Source organism: Eubalaena glacialis, chromosome 11 (assembly GCF_028564815.1).
Source record: "Eubalaena glacialis isolate mEubGla1 chromosome 11, mEubGla1.1.hap2.+ XY, whole genome shotgun sequence".
Lineage (NCBI taxonomy): Eukaryota > Metazoa > Chordata > Mammalia > Artiodactyla > Balaenidae > Eubalaena > Eubalaena glacialis.
Window position 1 is genome coordinate 6,621,150 of NC_083726.1, and position 18,323 is coordinate 6,639,472.

An 18,323-nucleotide genomic window follows, 5' to 3' on the forward strand; every position below is an offset into this window, starting at 1 on the left:
GCCAGGGAATTCCCTCTAATAATCAGTTTAAATTGTAAAGATTAAGCAGCTTTCAAGCCAAATCCTGTATTGTCCTATAGGATGGCTCATTTGGCTAATAAGAATCGATGAATAACTGAATTTTGAAATTTTCTTTCAGGTGTGTTTTGACTGCGGTGCCAAGAATCCCAGCTGGGCCAGCATCACTTACGGGGTGTTCCTGTGCATAGACTGCTCGGGGTCACACCGCTCGCTTGGCGTCCACCTGAGTTTTATTCGGTAAGGGGACCTTTCCTCACTGGGGGTGGGAGTGATTACCTCGTTACGTGGGTCTCTCTCCCCTTTTCCTTTATGTTTGTTTTGACGTCAAGTAAAATGAGAGGTTGGTTATGAGTCATGGAGATTTAAATCTTATGTAATTGAGTAAACTCGGAAAATGAGTTATTTTCTACTTGGTCGCTGTGCTGTAGAGCTTGGTGTGAGAGGAAGCGGTGCTGAAGCCACAGTCAGAACAGAAGGCTTGAGGCAGCATCCCCTTTTCCTTTCTTGTCTCTGATAATTAGCAGCACACAGGAGTCTTGCTCTGATGCCTCCTGGGGGATGGGGTCTCTGTCACTCCTCCAGGTGGAGAGTCACTGCAGGTGGCGGGAGACCCTCGTCAGAGCAGGGCTGCGCTCCCAGCAAAATCCGGCAGCTCAGCCTCCAAGGACACTTATAGCAGAGCCCGAGGGAATGATTTTTGCATGAATTTTAGTGGCAATTTCAAATGTTTGCAATGTGAAAGACGTGGGCTGCCTGGGCCCCTCTGGCTAGTCCCTGTCTCTGCTCTGACCCCTTGGTAGTAGCCTCTCTGGGGCCTTTGTGGCCATCAGAGAAAGATACCCCCTCTGGACACAGTCCCACAGTCCAGTAGGAGGCTGGAAGTGCAGGGGCACCCCTGAGCAGACGTGGCTCAGACCTCTGTATGGCTGGCCTCCCCAGGTCAGTTCACCTATTTCCCTGCCAGTTCTTTTACCAGGGAAAGAGCCAGCTAGGCAGGCAGGCTGTTTGAAATCATGGCAAGCAGTTTTATTTTATATTATGACTTGAGGAATACTGATACTCCAGTGTGATTGCCATAAAGAGCATTTGTTCCTGTAGGGTAAAATCTATGATAATTTATAACGAGATATTTTGTATCCTGGCGCAAAAACTATACAGTAATAATAACAACATAACTTTCTTTCTTTTTTTTTAAACATATTTATTTATTTATTTTTGGCTGCGTTGGGTCTTCGTTGTGGTGTGCGGGCTTCTCATTGCGGTGGCTTCTCTTGTTGCGGAGCACGGGCTCTAGGTGCACAGGCTCAGTAGTTGTGACTCGCGGGCTCTAGAGCGCAGGCTCAGTAGTTGTGGCGCACGGGCTTAGTTGCTCCGCGGCATGTGGGATCTTCCCGGACCAGGGCTTGAACCTGTGTCCCCTGCATTGGCAGGCGGATTCTTAACCACTGTGCCACCAGGGAAGTCCCCATAGCTTTCTTTTTAATGTATTAACTGAAAAAAACTTTGTGTACTTTCCTGAGTTCTTTTTTTCAGAAATCAATTTATCAAAGCAGAATGGGCTAAATATTATAGCCATAGAACTCCATAGGTCATGATTTAGAAAAGGGAATTCTCTTGGGTGTTCTTACTACTTTCAGAATATCTGTCAGTTTCCTGTCTTCTTTTCTGTTTTCTTAGATGCTGGACCCAGGATATTTTTAATACACTCCCCTGACCTTGTCTCTTTTTGAAATGTGGAGGGATTTGGTTGCCAGGGCAAGTTTATTCTTCATGCTTTTTCCCCCAGGTCAGTTGTCACCAGCTAGCACATGGTGACCCACTCTGTCCAGAGGCCGTGATGCCTAGACTCGAGGCAATACGTAGTTTGTTGTCTTCCTTTCTCTCTTACTGTGCTCTTTCCCTCTTCCTCTCTGCGAGGTCCCGCCCATCAGAACCTGGCCCTCCCTTTTCCTCACCACTGCAGCACACCACCAGTTTAAACCATTCCAGGAAATCAGGTGGTTTTCTGACGTGTTCCCCAGCGGAGGGAAGGGCTGCCTGAGAGCCTGATGAGGCTGGACAGCAGGGCCTGTTTGGGATGTGGCAGGTTTAATCACTACCCTTTTAAAAGTTAGATAAATATAACTGTATGAATCATGATGCTTATAAATGATTCAAGAACAACTGTTTAAAAAAAAAATCACTGTACATATAACCCAAGGGCAACAGTCTAGGATTTGGGCAACAGAAAGTCAAGGATGATAAGGGTACTAAGGATTTTCTTTCTAAGAGGTGGAGGGCTGCTCTTTAAACATTTTTTATTGATTAAAAAATTTACAAACATTAGTTCACTGGGGAAAAAATCCAAACAGTCCCAGAGTATATAAAGTAGGAAGTGAGAGTCCCCGCTCTAGAACCCCCTTGCCTCTCCTTCCTCTCCCCGTGCTAGCTGGCTGCACACACACGTGCACACACACACACACAGAGTCCCATTTCCCAGGCTTGAACATATTAACAGTTTGGCATGGGTGGAATGTTTATTTAAAAGGAGGTTTTGTTTTGTTTTGTTTTTAAGTAGAATTTCAAGTCAACAAGTTTACAAAGGGAAAAAAATTTTTAAACTACGGCTTTTGCCAAGCAAAAAGGAAAAGGCAGGTTAAGCATCTATGGAAATGGCAAGCTGCATTGGGAGCTGACTGCAGAGTGGACCTGATTGTCTGGCCCCTCCCCACCCCCCAGGACTCAGAGCGCTTCGCCCAGTGCCTGTGACACTGAGTCTCCCAGTGCTCCTGTCTCTGGCTCTGTTTATTCTCGAGTTCACCATTAACTATGTCATGAGCTGTGACAAGTGCAGGGGGTCTCCCCCTTGCGTCACTGTTGTTGGGCTGGGGGTACAAATACAACATAAATAAGAAGATAAACTATGAAGAACATTGATAGAAACAGAGCATTGTGTCTACTTCTGGTTGGAAAATTAGGCAAAGTGTAAAGGAGGAGGTCACATTTGCAGTGAACTTCGAAGGTCTGGTGAGATTTTGATAATGGAGACAAGGTAGGGACAAAGGAGGGCAGCACTCAGACTTTAAGAAAAGATATAGAGATGGGAAAAAGTGAAATGTTTAGTAGCTAGTTTTTATATGCATAGGAAAATGAGGAGAAATAAGATTCAAAGGGGAAGGTCTGTGTGACCTTGGGAGGGCCAGTCTGGGAGCTTAAACTTTATACTCCTGAGGCCCTTGGGGGGTACACGTGGGAAGGGAAGGCTGATGTGAGCCTGGGTGCAGTAGGCGCTCCAGAGATTGACAAGGCAGTGCTAGGTGGGTGATAGGAGTGAGGATGCTGCAGCTAGACTGCTGGGGGTCTGAATCCCGTTGCCATCCCTTACTAGCTCTGGGCGTGTTCCTTACCTCTCTGTGTCTCAGTTTCCTGCCCTGAAAAGTGGAGATGAGAAGGCTTATACTCGTCTTAGGACTTTGGGAGGAGTGAGCAAATGAACGCACATGAATCCTGGCACGTGGCCAGACCCCAGCTTGTTTTTTTCGTTTTTTTTTTTTTTAATAAATTTATTTATTTTATTTATTTATTTTTGGCTGTGTTGGGTCTTCGTTGCGGTGCGTGGGCTTCTCATTGCGGTGGCTTCTCTTGTTGTGGAGCACGGGCTCTAGGCACGCAGGCTTCAGTAGTTGTGGTTCGCGGGCTCAGTAGTTGTGGCTCGCGGGCTCTAGAGCCCAGGCTCAGTAATTGTGGCGCACGGGCTTAGTTGCTCTGCGGCATGTGGGATCTTCCCGGACCAGGGCTCGAACCCGTGTCCCCTGCATTGGCAGGCGGATTCTTAACCACTGCGCCACCAGGGAAGCCCCCCAGCTTGTTGATGATGTCAGATCTGAATTATCTGGGTGCCAGCTCAGTGGAGAGGTGCGAGCAAGAGGAGAACGTTTTTATGATGTTAGCCTAGAAAGGCAACATCTCTCATGATTTAAATCAATCAACCAAGCCAGTTATAAACAAATGGCTGCCTGGAAGCTGTTGCTGGGCTTGTCTGTACGAGTCTGGATTAATTATGGTGTAATTTACTCCACTGAAAAATTTTGATTACAGGGAATTCCCTGGCTAGGACTCTGCACTTCCACTGCAGGGGGCAGGGTTTGATCCCTGGTTGGGGAACTAAGATCCCACAAGCCACGCAGCACAGCCAAAAAACTAAATAAAAGTAAAAATTTTGCTTACCTAACTTTGTCATGTTTATTTGTGAGAGTCATTCGAATTTCATAAGTTTCTGAAATCCATTTAAATGCTCTACTTAAAAAAAAAAAATACTATGGTAGCCATTAGTGAAGCTAATTCATGCAATTTTTAAGGAGGTTATGTCTTGACTCATATAAGGATTATAGAGGTTGTGGGAAACCTGTTTTTTCATTTACCTAATTTGTTAACAGAAGCTATTTTGTTAAAGTGACACGAATTCTCCAACTTCTCTTACTTTCTGTGCTTTACTGTTTTCTTAGCACTGTCACAGACCCCTTCCTTTCACGTAGCTCTTAGTCTAAATTAAAGGTGAGAAGCCACCTACAGGGAGTTGCCCCCTGCTGTAGGGATGGGAACTGATGAGCAGTTCGGGTGTCTTCTTACGACTGACTGTATTCAGAGTCCATTACCACCAACCTTTTGTTGCGAAATGTCAGTGTTAGGAGAGAAAATCCCTGTCAGGTCAGTTCAAGGACAATTAGTTCTTACCTCTTACCTTCATTTCTAAGAAATATATAGAGAAATGTTTGCCTTTTTTTTTTTTTTAAAGATAGTTTAGGATTAAAAGTTGTAAGGCAGATACAGCCACTATGGAGAACAGTATGGAAGTTCCTTAAAAAAACTAAAAATAGAATTAACATATGACCCAACAATCCCACTGCTGGGCATATACCCAGAGAAAACCATAATTCAAAAAGACACATGGGGACTTCCCTGGTGGCACAGTGGTTAAGGATCCGCCTGCCAATGCAGGGGACACAGGTTCGAGCCTTGGTCCAGGAAGATCCCACATGCCGCGGAGCAACTGAGCCCGTGCACCACAATTACTGAGTGTGTGAGCCACAACTACTGAGCCCACGTGCCACAACTACTGAAGCCCGTGTGCCTAGAGCCTGTGCTCCGCGACAAGAGAAACCACTGCAATGAGAAGCCCACGCACCGCAACGAAGAGTAGCCCCCACTCGCTGCAACTAGAGAAAGCCCAAGCACAGCAACAAAGACCCAACACAGCCAAAAAAAAAAAAAGAAGGCACATGCACCCTAATGTTCATTGCCTCACTATTTACAATAGCCAGGTCATGGAAGCAACCTAAATGTCCATCAACAGAGGAATGGATAAAGAAGATGTGGTACATATATACAATGGAATATTACTCAGCCATAAAAAGGAACGAAATTGGGTCATTTGTAGAGACGTAGATGGACCTAGAGACTCATACAGTGAAGTAAGTCAGAAAGAGAAAAACAAATATTGTAAATTAACACGAATATGTGGAATCTAGAAAAATGGTATAGATGATCTTATTTGCAAAGCAGAAATAGAGACACGGACATAGAGAACAAACGTATGGACACCAAGGGGGGAAAGGGGGTGGTGGGATGAATTGGGAGATTGGGATTGACGTATATAAACTATTGATACTGTGTATAAAATAGATAACTAATGAGAACCTACTGTATAACTCAGGGAACTCTACTCAATGCTCTGTGGTGACCTAAATGGAAAGGAAATCCAAAAAAAGAGGGGAGGGACTTCCCTGGTCGCTCAGTGGTTTAGAATCTGCCTGCCAATGCAGGGGACACGGGTTCGATCCCTGGTCCGGGAAGATCCCACATTCCACGGAGCAAGTAAGCCCGTGTGCCACAACTACTGAGCCCACGTCCTGCAACTACTGAAGCCCGCGCACCTAGAGCCCATGCTCCGCAACAAGAAGCCATGGCAATGAGAAGCCCACGCATCACATCGAAGAGTAGCCCCGCTCGCCGCGACTAGAGAAAGCCTGCGCGCAGCAACGAAGACACAACGCAGTCAAAAATAAATAAATAAATAAATAATTTTTTTTTAAAAAAAAGAGGGGACATATGTATACGAATAGCTGATTCACTTTGCTGTACAGTAGAAACTAACACAACATTGTAAAGAAACTATACTCAAGTAAAAATTAATTTTAAAAGTGTTGTAAGGCAGATTAGCAAATCTCAGTACATATATCCTCAATTTTAGGACTTTTAAAAATGTTTAAAGTCAGCTCATATTCAGGTACCTATTACGTGCCTGTGCTAGGAGTTGAGAGAAACATGTGGGACACTCGTGTCCTCTGGAGCTTGCCGCTTATAACAGTGTGACAGAGTCACCACGATGATGACAGAGATGGTGATGGTGATGGTGATGATGATCATCATGATGATGGTGGTAGTGATGAGCATTTTAGCCATGTGGTGTTTACCATGAGCCAAGCACCTTTCAGATATTAGCTTATTTAATTTCTATGAGAGCAAAATGGATAATACTGTAATTATACCTACTTTACAGATGAGGAAAGTAAGGTGCAGAGAGGTTAAGTAATTTCTCCAAGGCCATACAGCTCGTAATGGCAGAGGTGAGATTTGTACTTTCAGGCTGCCTCCAGAGACTGTGCTGTTAACTGCCACCCTGTGACCAAGGGGGGTGGGGATGGCACCTAACTCAACCTAAAAATGTGGTGACTAAGCAAGATCGTTCAGGGAAAGGATTTCAGAGCAAGATATATAATTTAGTCACCTTGCTTGGTAATCAAATTCTAAAAAGAGATTTTTTTTGTCTGTATAAGAAATCTGTTTCTTATAAAGTATGGTTTAATTTTTACTTTTTATGTATTACCGTGAAGGCGATTTGTCCTATGTATATGTAATAATAATATGTATTAGTATTATTATTAATCTTATGGTAGCTATTGGCTTCAAAATAACATCCTAGTATTTACAAAAGTTAAATGATACCAATAGGCAGAGAAATAAGAGAAATAGGAACGGCAGCATAAAAGACATTTTTTGGTGAATCTAAAGCTTCTTTTCTTTCTACCTTGCCCATTTTGTAAAGGGTGTTCAACGTATACCCATTTTAAAATGTCCACATTCCTTTCCAGTTAGTGTGGGACAAGCTAGTGTTGAATATGGGTTAGCCTTGCTTTTTGCTCATGTCTATGGATTCAATAGAAAGATTTCTAATATTGTCGCGCGGTCATATCTTGCTTTACGGTGATCACTTGGTGAATTTTTTTTTTGTTAGGGACTACAATTATTGCCTTTTTCTTGCTCTGATTTGATCTTGGATTATAGATAAGTAGGGCATAAGGTGTCGGTGGAGGATAGGAGGCACTTGCAGTTTTCACTTAAGCAGCGTTAAAACCTGAGTTTTCTCTGCTCCCTGATGGTGGTGATGTTGATTAGGTCCCTTCTACTTGATGATAAGACCGTGAGCGTCCTCCAGGCTCCTGTTAGGGGTCACACTGGACAAATCGATAGCCAACCTGAAAAAAATCCAAACAGTACATCTATTTTTGGAGCCTTGGCTTCTAGGAAGGGTGAGAGGGGCCAGGAGTGGCTTGTACCAACTATTGTGCACCCTGGAGTCCTAGCATCCTGGAAGCATGTGTCACTGTTAGCACAAACTTAGAATTCTTCAGGATCCTGAAGATCGAGGAAAGCTTATCCTCAAAAGTTTAGTGGCTTGATTATGGGGAAGGACAGTATTAACATTTAAGAATATTTTTTCCATTTAGATCTACAGAGTTGGATTCTAACTGGTCTTGGTTTCAATTGCGATGCATGCAAGTTGGAGGAAATGCTAATGCAGTAAGTTCATTTCAGACTTGTCGTTTTCTTCTTGTATAAATATGTGTTGCACTAGTAAAGAAGTTCAACGTTTCCATGTAAGAGTTTGGGAGGCCCTGTCGGACCGCGGAAAGACATGGGCTTAGGAGCTGGACGACCCAGCTCGCTTGTTTATCCAGAAATCTATTAAAAACCTAATAAACACGAAGCTCTGGGCTAGAATACAGTGATGAACAAGACAAATGAGACCCCGCCCTTACAGGCGGAGACAGAGAGCAAGTAAAGCAGTAAATAAACAAAGTAAAAGGTGGTGATAAGTGATTTGAAGAAAATTAAACCAGGAAGTGATGGCATAGAGGAATTGGGAGACTTCTTTATGATAATACCGTTCTTTAATTTCTGAGGGTGACATTTGTATTCAGATGGAATGCTTCTAGCTTCTTTTACCTGAATTTTATTTAATTTATTAAATCTACAAATTAAAAAACCTGTTTTCCAAATCTTCAGTTACAGTTTATAAATAATCATGTATCAATTTATAAACTTAGTAATTTCTGTGTAAAAAATACTTTTTAAGTGTTCAATTAATTTATAATTTTAAAAGAGCAAATTTCCTTAACCCCGTTTGCAAATGTAGTTAAGGATCCTCACACATTTTAAACTTCATTTACAAATTCAATATATCTGATTTCTAAAATGCTAAACTGTCAGCCTTATAAATCTAGCCAGCAAAATCATCCTTTACATAAAATACCATTGTGTTTTTATAATGGTATGCCAAAATGATATAGGTTGAGTAAATAGAATTCCTTTAGACATACCATTAAACATTCAAAGTATTGGAAATCAAATTTGTCTACATTTCAAATAAAAATTATGTCTAGCATCAATTAAATATTTAAAATTAAAACAGTAAATCTAAAATAGTAGTGTTCAAAATACCCAGATGCCCCTGGACCAGTGTATCTCAACCTTTTTTCATTATTGTTCCTTAAGCAGAAAAATTGAATTAATTGATTAACTTATTTTAAATCTAAATTGGATTTAGTTTTCCCTAGTGAGAGAAATTAAATACTAGGGAATATGATTTTGTCAGGTAAGGGTGATCTTTGGAAGGCTACAAACCATTGTAATAACTAAGATTTTTTTTTTTTCCACTTTCCAGGAAACCGTTTTTGCCCCTGTTGAGAATGCGTGCCTTAAGTATTTCAAGCATGTTATTAGAAACCCATACCCATTTTCATTATGTCCACGAACTTGTTCCTCAACTTAATTCTGTGGGTTTGATAGTATCTGTCCTTGTTACTAAAGCTTCCTAGGTTGCAGAGTCCCCCACCAGCTCCAGAGAGCAGCTTCCTTGTCTCAGCCAGCGGAGATGGGGCGGATGGGGTGAGGCAGGTCAGTCAGGGGTCCGTCAGCTCAGGCAGTGGAATTGGAACCATCCTGCTTGGGTTTGAGTGCCAGCTCTGCCCCTCGCTTGTCTGTGTGACGTTGGGCAAGTTGTTGAACCTCTCTGCTTCAGTTTCCCCGACTGTCTGAGAATCTGGCCACGAGGATTTGACGGGATGGTGCCCACAAAGGACCAGACAAGACCTGGTACATGTGGGTGCTCCGTACCGTTATTCATCCCATTGAGTTAATAAGAGGGTCCCTCATGCAGGCTTTTAGAACACCTGCTTCAATTAAGATATGAATACTGTAATTCATGTCTGTACATAGATCAGAGGTGGTTGAAAGCAGTGTCCTCTAATTGTCTAAACATCTGTTTCATCACCTTGCCTATGCTGTGGTCTCCCCTGATGAAGAAATAGTGCTCGACAAGGAGAAGGTTAGCGCGGCTCCTGACTTGTTTGTCAAAAATTCCAATGCAGGGAGCCCCCTGGTGGCCTAGTGGTTAGGATTCTGGGCTTTCACTGCCGTGACCTGGGTTCAATCCCTGATCGGGGGACTGAGATCCCACACGCTGCACAGCGCAGCCAAAAAAAAAAAAATCTCGTATAGATACAAAGAAAAAAAATTCCAGTTTAGTGGAATCTAAACTAAAGTGGATTCCTCAAATTAAAAGTAGTCCTGAGTGGAACGCGTCCCCCCAAATAACATTCAGGATGATGGAGGTGGCTTAGTGGAGCAAGGAAGGGCCAGTTATTTTGTTTTGTGAGGCAAATCTCATGTCCACTTTTACCAGAATATTAATGTTACGTCTGTGGAAGGTATTACCCCTTTTACAAGGAAAAATTTTTCATGGTTTAAAGTATTTTGGTTTTCACTAGTATTTTCAAAAAAATCCTTCATAGCATGCAGTAACATTTTTGATCACCATGTTAGATTTAATGCAGCGTTGCTGTTAACCTACATATTTTCCTCTGCAGTCTTCCTTTTTCCATCAACACGGGTGTGACACCACCGACACCAATGCCAAGTACAACAGTCGCACTGCCCAGCTCTATAGGGAGAGAATCAAGGGGCTGGCCTCCCAGGCAACCCGGAAGCATGGCACTGACGTAAGCACAGCGGGTTGGGGGGTCTCCTTCAGAGGAACATTTGTTTCAGTAGAAAAAGTAGTTTTTACCCCAAACAGTAAAACTTGCTAGCCGGATTCTCTTACAAGGAAACAGCGTATAGTGGATTCTTATCATTCATGGTCCTGCTTGATAACGTCGCTGTGAGCACTGCAGGAGAGTCCTGCAGCATCACCTTTGTCAGCTGATCAACACTAACCTTATTTTACCTGTGTTGCTGTTTAACGACACCTTCTTTAGTGTATATCGTTGACTCACTGACACTGAGCTGGCGGCCAAGGGCATTGTGGCTCGAGCTGAGTGACACTCATCTAACTGCATCCCTGTGCTTAGGAACGCGAGGTGGCACTTCAGCACCGTGCTCGGGACCATTGTAAACAATGGATCCACCAACAAAAAGCACAAAAATGTGGAAAGCGTGTCAGTAAACAGCCCGTAAAAGGGACCCGTGTTTACAGCAGGAGCCGAAACAAGGAAGCAGAGCATCGCCTTGTTCCACCTCAGCTGGGAACGTGCACCTTGGGTGACAGATTCTCTGCTGCTCTGCGTGTGTCCATGCAGGATGGCAGATTTGGGGTCACAAGTCCATTGTAGCATGTAGACAAATTCACAGACATGGAATCCACAAATGATGGGGGTTGACTGTACTTTGGAACCTGCACTTAGACGTGAAGCCCTGGCTCTTTCCTTTTCGGAAATGGCTTGGGGAGCTGGCGATTGTCTTCCATAGGGTTTGGTGGCAGAAGTTACTGGATTGATGTGTTACTAAAATGTGCTCAGGGGCCCTGACTTTATAATAATGGAAAGTACAAATCTTTAGCAGACAGGCCTCCAGAGAGGGAGTGAAGAGCGTTAAATAAACACTTTAAAGCAGGTGAAATGCTGAGCGGTGCATGTGTTCTTGTTCCAGCTGTGGCTTGATAGCTGTGTGGTTCCACCTTTGTCCCCTCCACCAAAGGAGGAAGACTTTTTTGCCTCTCATGCTTCTCCTGAGGTATGTGTTACACTTCACATAATTTTCACGTGTGCTTCTAAGACATAACTAAAGTTATCAACAGTAAAGTTATAAAGGGCGTATATTTAAAATGTTTCAGTTAGGATATTGGCTAAGCTGCTGTAACAAACAGCCCTGAAATACAGTCAGGCCTGGAATAAGGTAGGAGTTAATTTCCCACCAGCAGTGCAGAGGTAGGCCGTCCAGGGCTGACCAGGGTATGGATTTTGCTCTTCTCATTGTGTGGCTCCTACCTCAGGGTCCAGAGTGGCTGCTCCAGTTCATGACCTTTCCCAGCCAGCGGGAGGAGGACAAACATTCGGGAAAGCAAGTGCCCCATCCTTTTACAATCTAGAGGTAGCACACGTCACTTCTGCTCATAGCCTGCTGGCTAGAATTCAGTCCCATGCCCTATACCCAGCTTCGAGGGAGGCTGAGGATGTCTTACCTAGGGGTCTTCCCAGTGCAGTTCAGAGCTTTGGAACTGACAAAGAATGAAGACAGTTTTTTGTTGGTTTTTTTTTAACCCAGATTTTAAGAGCGGTTTGAAACGCATTGCCCCTATTTAGCTGTGTACGTAGAACATATCTCAAGGCTATTGTGAGAATGAAGTGAGTTAACACAGATAAAAGTAGCTGGTACCTAGCGCAGAGGAAGCCTTCAACAAGTGCCGTTTCACTAACCTCATCTTCGTAGTCCTATAGGAGTAGTAACAACAATCCATGGTCCCTCTGTGCATTTTCCCCAGATCGCTTAGATCAGGGAACGTGAGGCCTGCACAGCCTGAAGTATTTACTAGCTGGTCCTTTAAGGAAATGCATGCGACCCCGGCTTACAGCCCCAGATGTTCTGTTAGCTGCCCTGCGTCTTCCACTCCCGATGGGGCGGGGCTGCCGTTCGCTTAACTGCTACTCAGTCCTTTAACTGATTTTCAAGTAAAAATTATGTAAAGTTGTATAGATTGCTAAACCTTGATTTTTTTTTTGCGATTGTAATTTGCACATTATGTACATGTTATCTTTGACAGAATCAGTAGTTACCAGAAATAGTTATCAAAAAAGATGGGAACAGAAAACAAAAGAGAAGGGTGTGCTATCGTGATCTGCTGCTATTGTTTAATATAGAACTAGATACAGAATATCCATGATTAGTAGCCGAGAAATGTTAGGAATAGAAATGATGGGCTAAAAAGAGGAGAGATATGAACAGTTTGGTATGGATTAGAGTTGGAGATATTAGTATGAATTCATGTTTATTTTAGTGTCTCTCTCTCTCTGTCTTTATATATCTATATGCACACACACGCACACACACACACACACACACACACATACACATGATGGAGAACTAATCGCAGATACGTGTGTACACAGGGGTTGGTACACACAGATATACGACCTAGCTCTGTCCACTGAGAGGCCTAGAGACAGTGACACCCCAGGACAACAGGCACGCCCAGCACCCACACCTTGGTTTCTAAATGCTGTTTTCCAGTGGAAGGACCCAGGGCTACCTTTGGAGAGATGGCCGGTTCTAGGACCGGGGCTGCTGCGGCAGATAAGCCTGGAGCGCCCTATGGTGCTAGAAGAAAGGAAGTGCTAGGAGGCCGGGCAGGGGGAATGGACGAGGACATGTCTGAAGGACTCAGGAACCAACCTGGAAGAGGTGCCAGTGGTCAGAGCTGGAACGATTTGAACAACAAAATAATGATAGTATTGGACTATAATCCAAAGAATAAATAAATATCCATACTACTATAAATGGATGATTGCATAAAGAAATGGAGGGAAAGGACAGTCTTCCTTACAGAAAATTCCAAATCATGCATATACCTCTCCACCCTTCTAGAGGTGGGGCTTAACCCCCCCTCCCCTTGCCTGTGGACTGGACTTAGTGACGCTTCCCAGGACTAGAGGATGGAAAGGGGAAAGCGGTAACTTTACAGGGAAAAGACTGCCAGGCGCCAACCTAACCAAGTGAAAAAGATTGGCATCACCAGTGCACAGTCGTGTTGACATGAGGCACTGAGGGGGTACCTCCTCGCTGCTCTTCTTCCCCCAGACCTAGTCTAATCACAAGAAAACATCAGACAAACTCAAAGTGAGGGGCATTCTACAAAATACCTATCAGTACCCTTCAAAAGTTTCAAGGTCCTGAAAAACAAGGAAAGACTGAGAAACTGTCACAAAGCAGAGCAGACTGAGGAGACGTGACGAATGCAGCGTGGGGTCCTGGGTGGGTCCTGGAACAGAAAAGAGACACTGGTGGGAAAATTGGTGAAATCCAAATAAAGTCTGGAGTTGAGCGAATAGTGTACCAATGATGATTCTTCGTTTTGACAAATGTACCCTGGGTATTTTAACATCAGAGGAAGCTGGGTGAAGAGTCTATAGAAACTTTTATCTTTGCAACTTTTGTGTAAGTCTGAAATTATTGCGTAATAAAATTTTTATTTAAAGAAAAGGAGGAAAAATAAGGAATTTGAGCATGGAAACAGAGACTTAAGAACAGGTATATTTTAATCTTATCCTTCCTTCCCACTAATCCAGGTGGGAAGGTGACTTTAAATTACTAGGTTCTTCCCCTGTTATTTGTTTTTTATGACTTTTCTTGCTTTGCTGGTAACGACTTTTCTCCCCTTGCTTCAGGTGAGTGGCACAGGGTGGGCGTCAGCACAGCCAGGACCATCTTCTTTAACACCAGGGAACGTGGACGCTCCTCCAGCGAACGATGAAGGTAGCGCTGAGACCCGCCCTGTAGTGCTGTCCTGTGCTTCACTGGCATCTGTGGAACTACTAGAAAATGAGAATCTTGCATTTGCTAGGGAAAGATGCCCATGGTCAGTTATAAAGTGGGGAGAAAAGATTACTGAACACGGAATATGATCTCATTTTTATAAAAAACAGAACCCAAATCACACACACAGTTAACACCAAGGTGTTCACTGGAGAATGAAATTACTGAGGATTTTTACTTTCAACTCGCTACAGTTTTTGTTTTGTTTTTTAATTTATTTTATTTTATTTATTTTTGGCTGCGTTGGGTCTTCGTTGCTGCACGTGGCTTTCTCTAGTTGCAGCGAGCGGGGGCTACTCTTCGTTGTGGTGCGCGGGCTTCTCATTGTGGTGGCTTCTCTTGTTGCGGAGCATGGGCTCTAGGCACGCGGGCTTCAGTAGTTGTGGCACGTGGGCTCAGTAGTTGTGGCACACGGGCTCTAGAGCAAAGGCTCAGTAGTTGTGGCTCGCGGGCTTCAGTAGTTGTGGCTCACAGGCTCTAGAGCACAGGCTCAGTAGTTGTGGCTCACGGGCTTAATTGCTCTGCGGCACGTGGGATCTTCCTGGACCAAGGATCGAACCTGTGTCCCCTGCATTGGCAGACGGATTCCTAACCACTGCACCACCAGGGGAGCCCCCTAATTTGAATATTCTCTTACAATTTATTAGCATAAAACACCTTCTGAGATTGAGGGTTACCTGCCACGGGAGGTCTAGTAACCTCTGAAGTTCAGATGTCTCCGTTTGTTTTACTAACAGAAAGCTAAGGGAACTGAATGCAGACCAAGATGTTTTCTTGGAAATCTCTCAGAAGCTGCGTCCCTAGCTGACAAATTTCCCCTAAAAGGTTTTATTGTTTGGAATCCCGCCTCTTTTGCACCTGCAACAACATTTTCCTCTCTCTTCTCCATCTAGAACTTTTCTTAAGCTGTGGTTAGTTAGGGAGACTTGTCGTCTCAAGGCTTAACCCAGAATTTCATGTGTTAGCATCGGGTGACAAGGTACAGTCTCTAGTAAATGTAAGGGTCACGCAGTGAAAACGAGAGAACAAAAGAATTTTAACAAATAGGATGTGGGGCCTGCAACGCTCTGCTTCTGTGCTGTCGTTCGCTGCTGTTCCTCCAGTGCCCGGAGCAGTTCCTGGCCCAGAGTAAGTAATCAATAAATGTAGAATCAGTTCTCTTTCTACAAATTGGCATTGTTCTCACTCATCCTGCTTTGCCTATTTAAATGCCTTAACTAGAGTTTACCTTTTAAAAAATGTATAAAAATAAAATACTTGAGTTTCCTCTAAACCACTGTTGGGCCTGCTATTTTTTTAAAAATAGCTTTATTGAGATATAATTTGCGCACCGTAAGATTCACCCTTTAAAGTATGCAGTTCAGTGGTTTTTAGTATATTCACAAGGTTGTGCTACCATCCGTACTATCTAATTTCAGAACATTTTCAGCAGCCCAGAAAGAAACCCCTACCCATTAATAGTCACTCTCCATTCTCTCCTTGTCCCAGCCCCTGGCAACCACTAGCCTGCTTTCTGTCTCTAAGGATCTGCCTATTCTGGACATTTCATATATGTGGAATCATACTCTATGTGGTCTTTTGTGACTGGCTTCTTGTGCTTAGCATAATGTTCTCAAGGTTCATCCGTGTTGTAACGTGTATCAGTATTTCATTTCTTTTTAGGGCCAAATAATATTCCATTGCATGGATATACTACATTTTGTTTATCCATTTTTAACGTAATAAATAAAATTAAATTAAGATAACAGCATTTTTAAAATAAAAACTTTAATAGAGTTCCTAACCAGAATCATTCTTTTTTAGATCAACTAGAAAACAGAGCAGATTTCTTGGCAACTGAAAATTTAGGTTTCTATCACTGATATAATTGGTATTAGAATTTCCAAATGTTAACATATATTGGGTGTATAGTCCACATATGTACTTGGTATCTCAGAACAGTTTACTTTATAAAGCATTTTTAAAATTTTATTTATTTATTTATTTATTTATTTTTGGCTGCATTGAGTCTTTGTTGCTGCGCTCAGGCTTTCTCTAGTTGCAGCGAGCGGGGGCTACTCTTCGTTGTGGTGCGCGGGCTTCTCACTGCGGTGGCTTCTCTTTTTGCGGAGCACGGGCTCTAGGTGCACGGGCTCAGTAGTTGTGGCTCGTGGGCTCTAGAGCGCAGGCTCAGTAGTTGTGGCGCACGGGCTTAGTTGTTCTGCGGCATGTGGGATCTTCCCAGACCAGGCTCGAACCCGTGTCCCCTGCATTGGTAGGCAGATTCTTTTTCTTTTTTTTTTTTTTTTTGAATTTTTGTATTTTATTTTATTTATTTTTTACACAGCAGGTTCTTATTAGTCATGCATTTTATACATATTAGTGTATACATGTCAATCCCAATCTCCCAGTTCATCCCACCACCACCCGCCCCCCACTTTCCCCCCTTGGTGTCCGTACGTTTGTTCTCTACATCTGTGTCTCAATTTCTGCCCTGCAAACCGGAGGCGGATTCTTAACTACTGTGCCACCAAGGAAGTCCCTCAGAACAGTTTACTTTAAAACACCAGACCATGGGACTTCCCTGGTGACGCAGTGGCTAAGACTCCACGCTCCCAATGCAGAGGGCCCGGGTTCCATCCCTGGTCAGGGAACTAGATCCCACACGCATGCCTCAACTAAGAGTTCTCATGCCACACCTAAGGAGCCCACATGCCGCAACTAAGACCCACTGCAACCAAATAAAGAAAGAAAGAAAGAAAGAAAAGTAAAATAAAACACCGGACCATAAGGTAGAATTCCAAATGATATTAATTAAGGAGACCAATAACATTTTTATTCTACAAGGCAACTGGATACAAAATATACTTCTGTTTTAATGGACTTTTAAATTAAAATTCTTAAAATGATAAAATAGAATATGGAGCTAAAAAGAAAAGACAGTCATTGACAGAATTGGATAAGATTTGTAGTACTGAGCAAGTTGAGTGTATTATATATTCAAAAGTACATTTGATGAGTCTATATTCTGCGTTAATATCAATATTTTCAACTTTCAGGTGGACCAGAACAAGGACCAAGTGTGGAAGGTCTTAACGTACCAACAAAGGCTGCTTTAGGTGGTATGTGTTACCCTATATTGTGATTTAGAGAGTGAGATTAACTAAGAAAAAAATGAATCCTGTCTTTACATTCTGCCTAGAACTTAAAATGTAATGAGATTTATTTAAGCAAAAAATGCTGTTCTGTTTCGACCAGCTTGATGACTGTGAAATGCAGCAGCCTCTGTACCCGGCGAAGGTTGCTCTTGATGCTTTTGATTTGCTGGTTTATGTCCCAGCATAAGCAGAGGTCAGAGCAGCCAAGTCGTTCCTAGCTGCTCAAGAACTCTTAGCATTTTCTTCTCTTTCTGATTTTATTGTAGGTGAACTTAATTTCTAATTTTTCATTATCAGGGAAATACAATCTGAAATTAGTGCATATTACACTGCATTAATTGGAAAGCAACTGCTTTGGTGAAAAATAACTAAACTATTAGAAATGTTCCAGGTATTTTCATCATGTATTTATAATAGACTTGTAGGAGATTGGGAGCAGATTATGTGACTACCGCAGTACAAATCTAAAAGAAAGTGATGAAAAGGAGAATTTCCATGGATGGCTTTTTTACACTTGAAATGTAATGAGGTTATTCCCTCATTAGGACTAAAAGTTTTAATCTTTGTTGTTTGTGGTTTTATGCTATCTTTTTCCTATTAAAGCACGTTCTCACTTTGTAAGAAAATAATGTTTTATTCTTACTGGGTCTCTTTAACATAATTCTAAACACAGAATATGTAATCTATGATTAAAATTTACCCAGAAAACAATTTTTAAGAAACTTTATCTGAAAGCATCATATATTTTTGTGCGAGTTAGAATGTAATGCTACCAAAATAATAGAGTGTTTTATATTTCTTATTGGTTAATATGATAACATAAATCAGAGTGGAAAGCACTTCCCTGCTTTAGTTGTATACGTAATGCCTGGCTAACTTTCTACTTTAAAACAATTTTGAAAATTTTTGAAGAGTAGAGATTAATAGGAGGGTTTGTTCTAATGTAATATGAAATGCTCCTGAAGAAAGTAGTGAATGGGGCAAACTTAGTCTCTTTATTTCTCTTTAGTGTGGTGTCCCAAAAAAATATGTACTCTC

The 18,323-nt window shown here is 42.6% G+C and overlaps 1 protein-coding gene across 1 annotated transcript in view; it reads left to right on the forward strand.

The window, feature by feature from the left end:
- ARFGAP3 (ADP ribosylation factor GTPase activating protein 3) overlaps nucleotides 1-18,323 on the forward strand; it is a 53,973-nt gene that overhangs the window by 6,445 nt on the left and 29,205 nt on the right. The window contains exons 2-7 of the mRNA XM_061205050.1: nucleotides 140-258; nucleotides 7,788-7,860; nucleotides 10,209-10,340; nucleotides 11,269-11,352; nucleotides 14,001-14,088; nucleotides 17,187-17,249. Of these exons, the coding sequence (XP_061061033.1) occupies nucleotides 140-258; nucleotides 7,788-7,860; nucleotides 10,209-10,340; nucleotides 11,269-11,352; nucleotides 14,001-14,088; nucleotides 17,187-17,249 (559 nt within the window). The remainder of the gene's footprint in view (nucleotides 1-139; nucleotides 259-7,787; nucleotides 7,861-10,208; nucleotides 10,341-11,268; nucleotides 11,353-14,000; nucleotides 14,089-17,186; nucleotides 17,250-18,323) is intronic.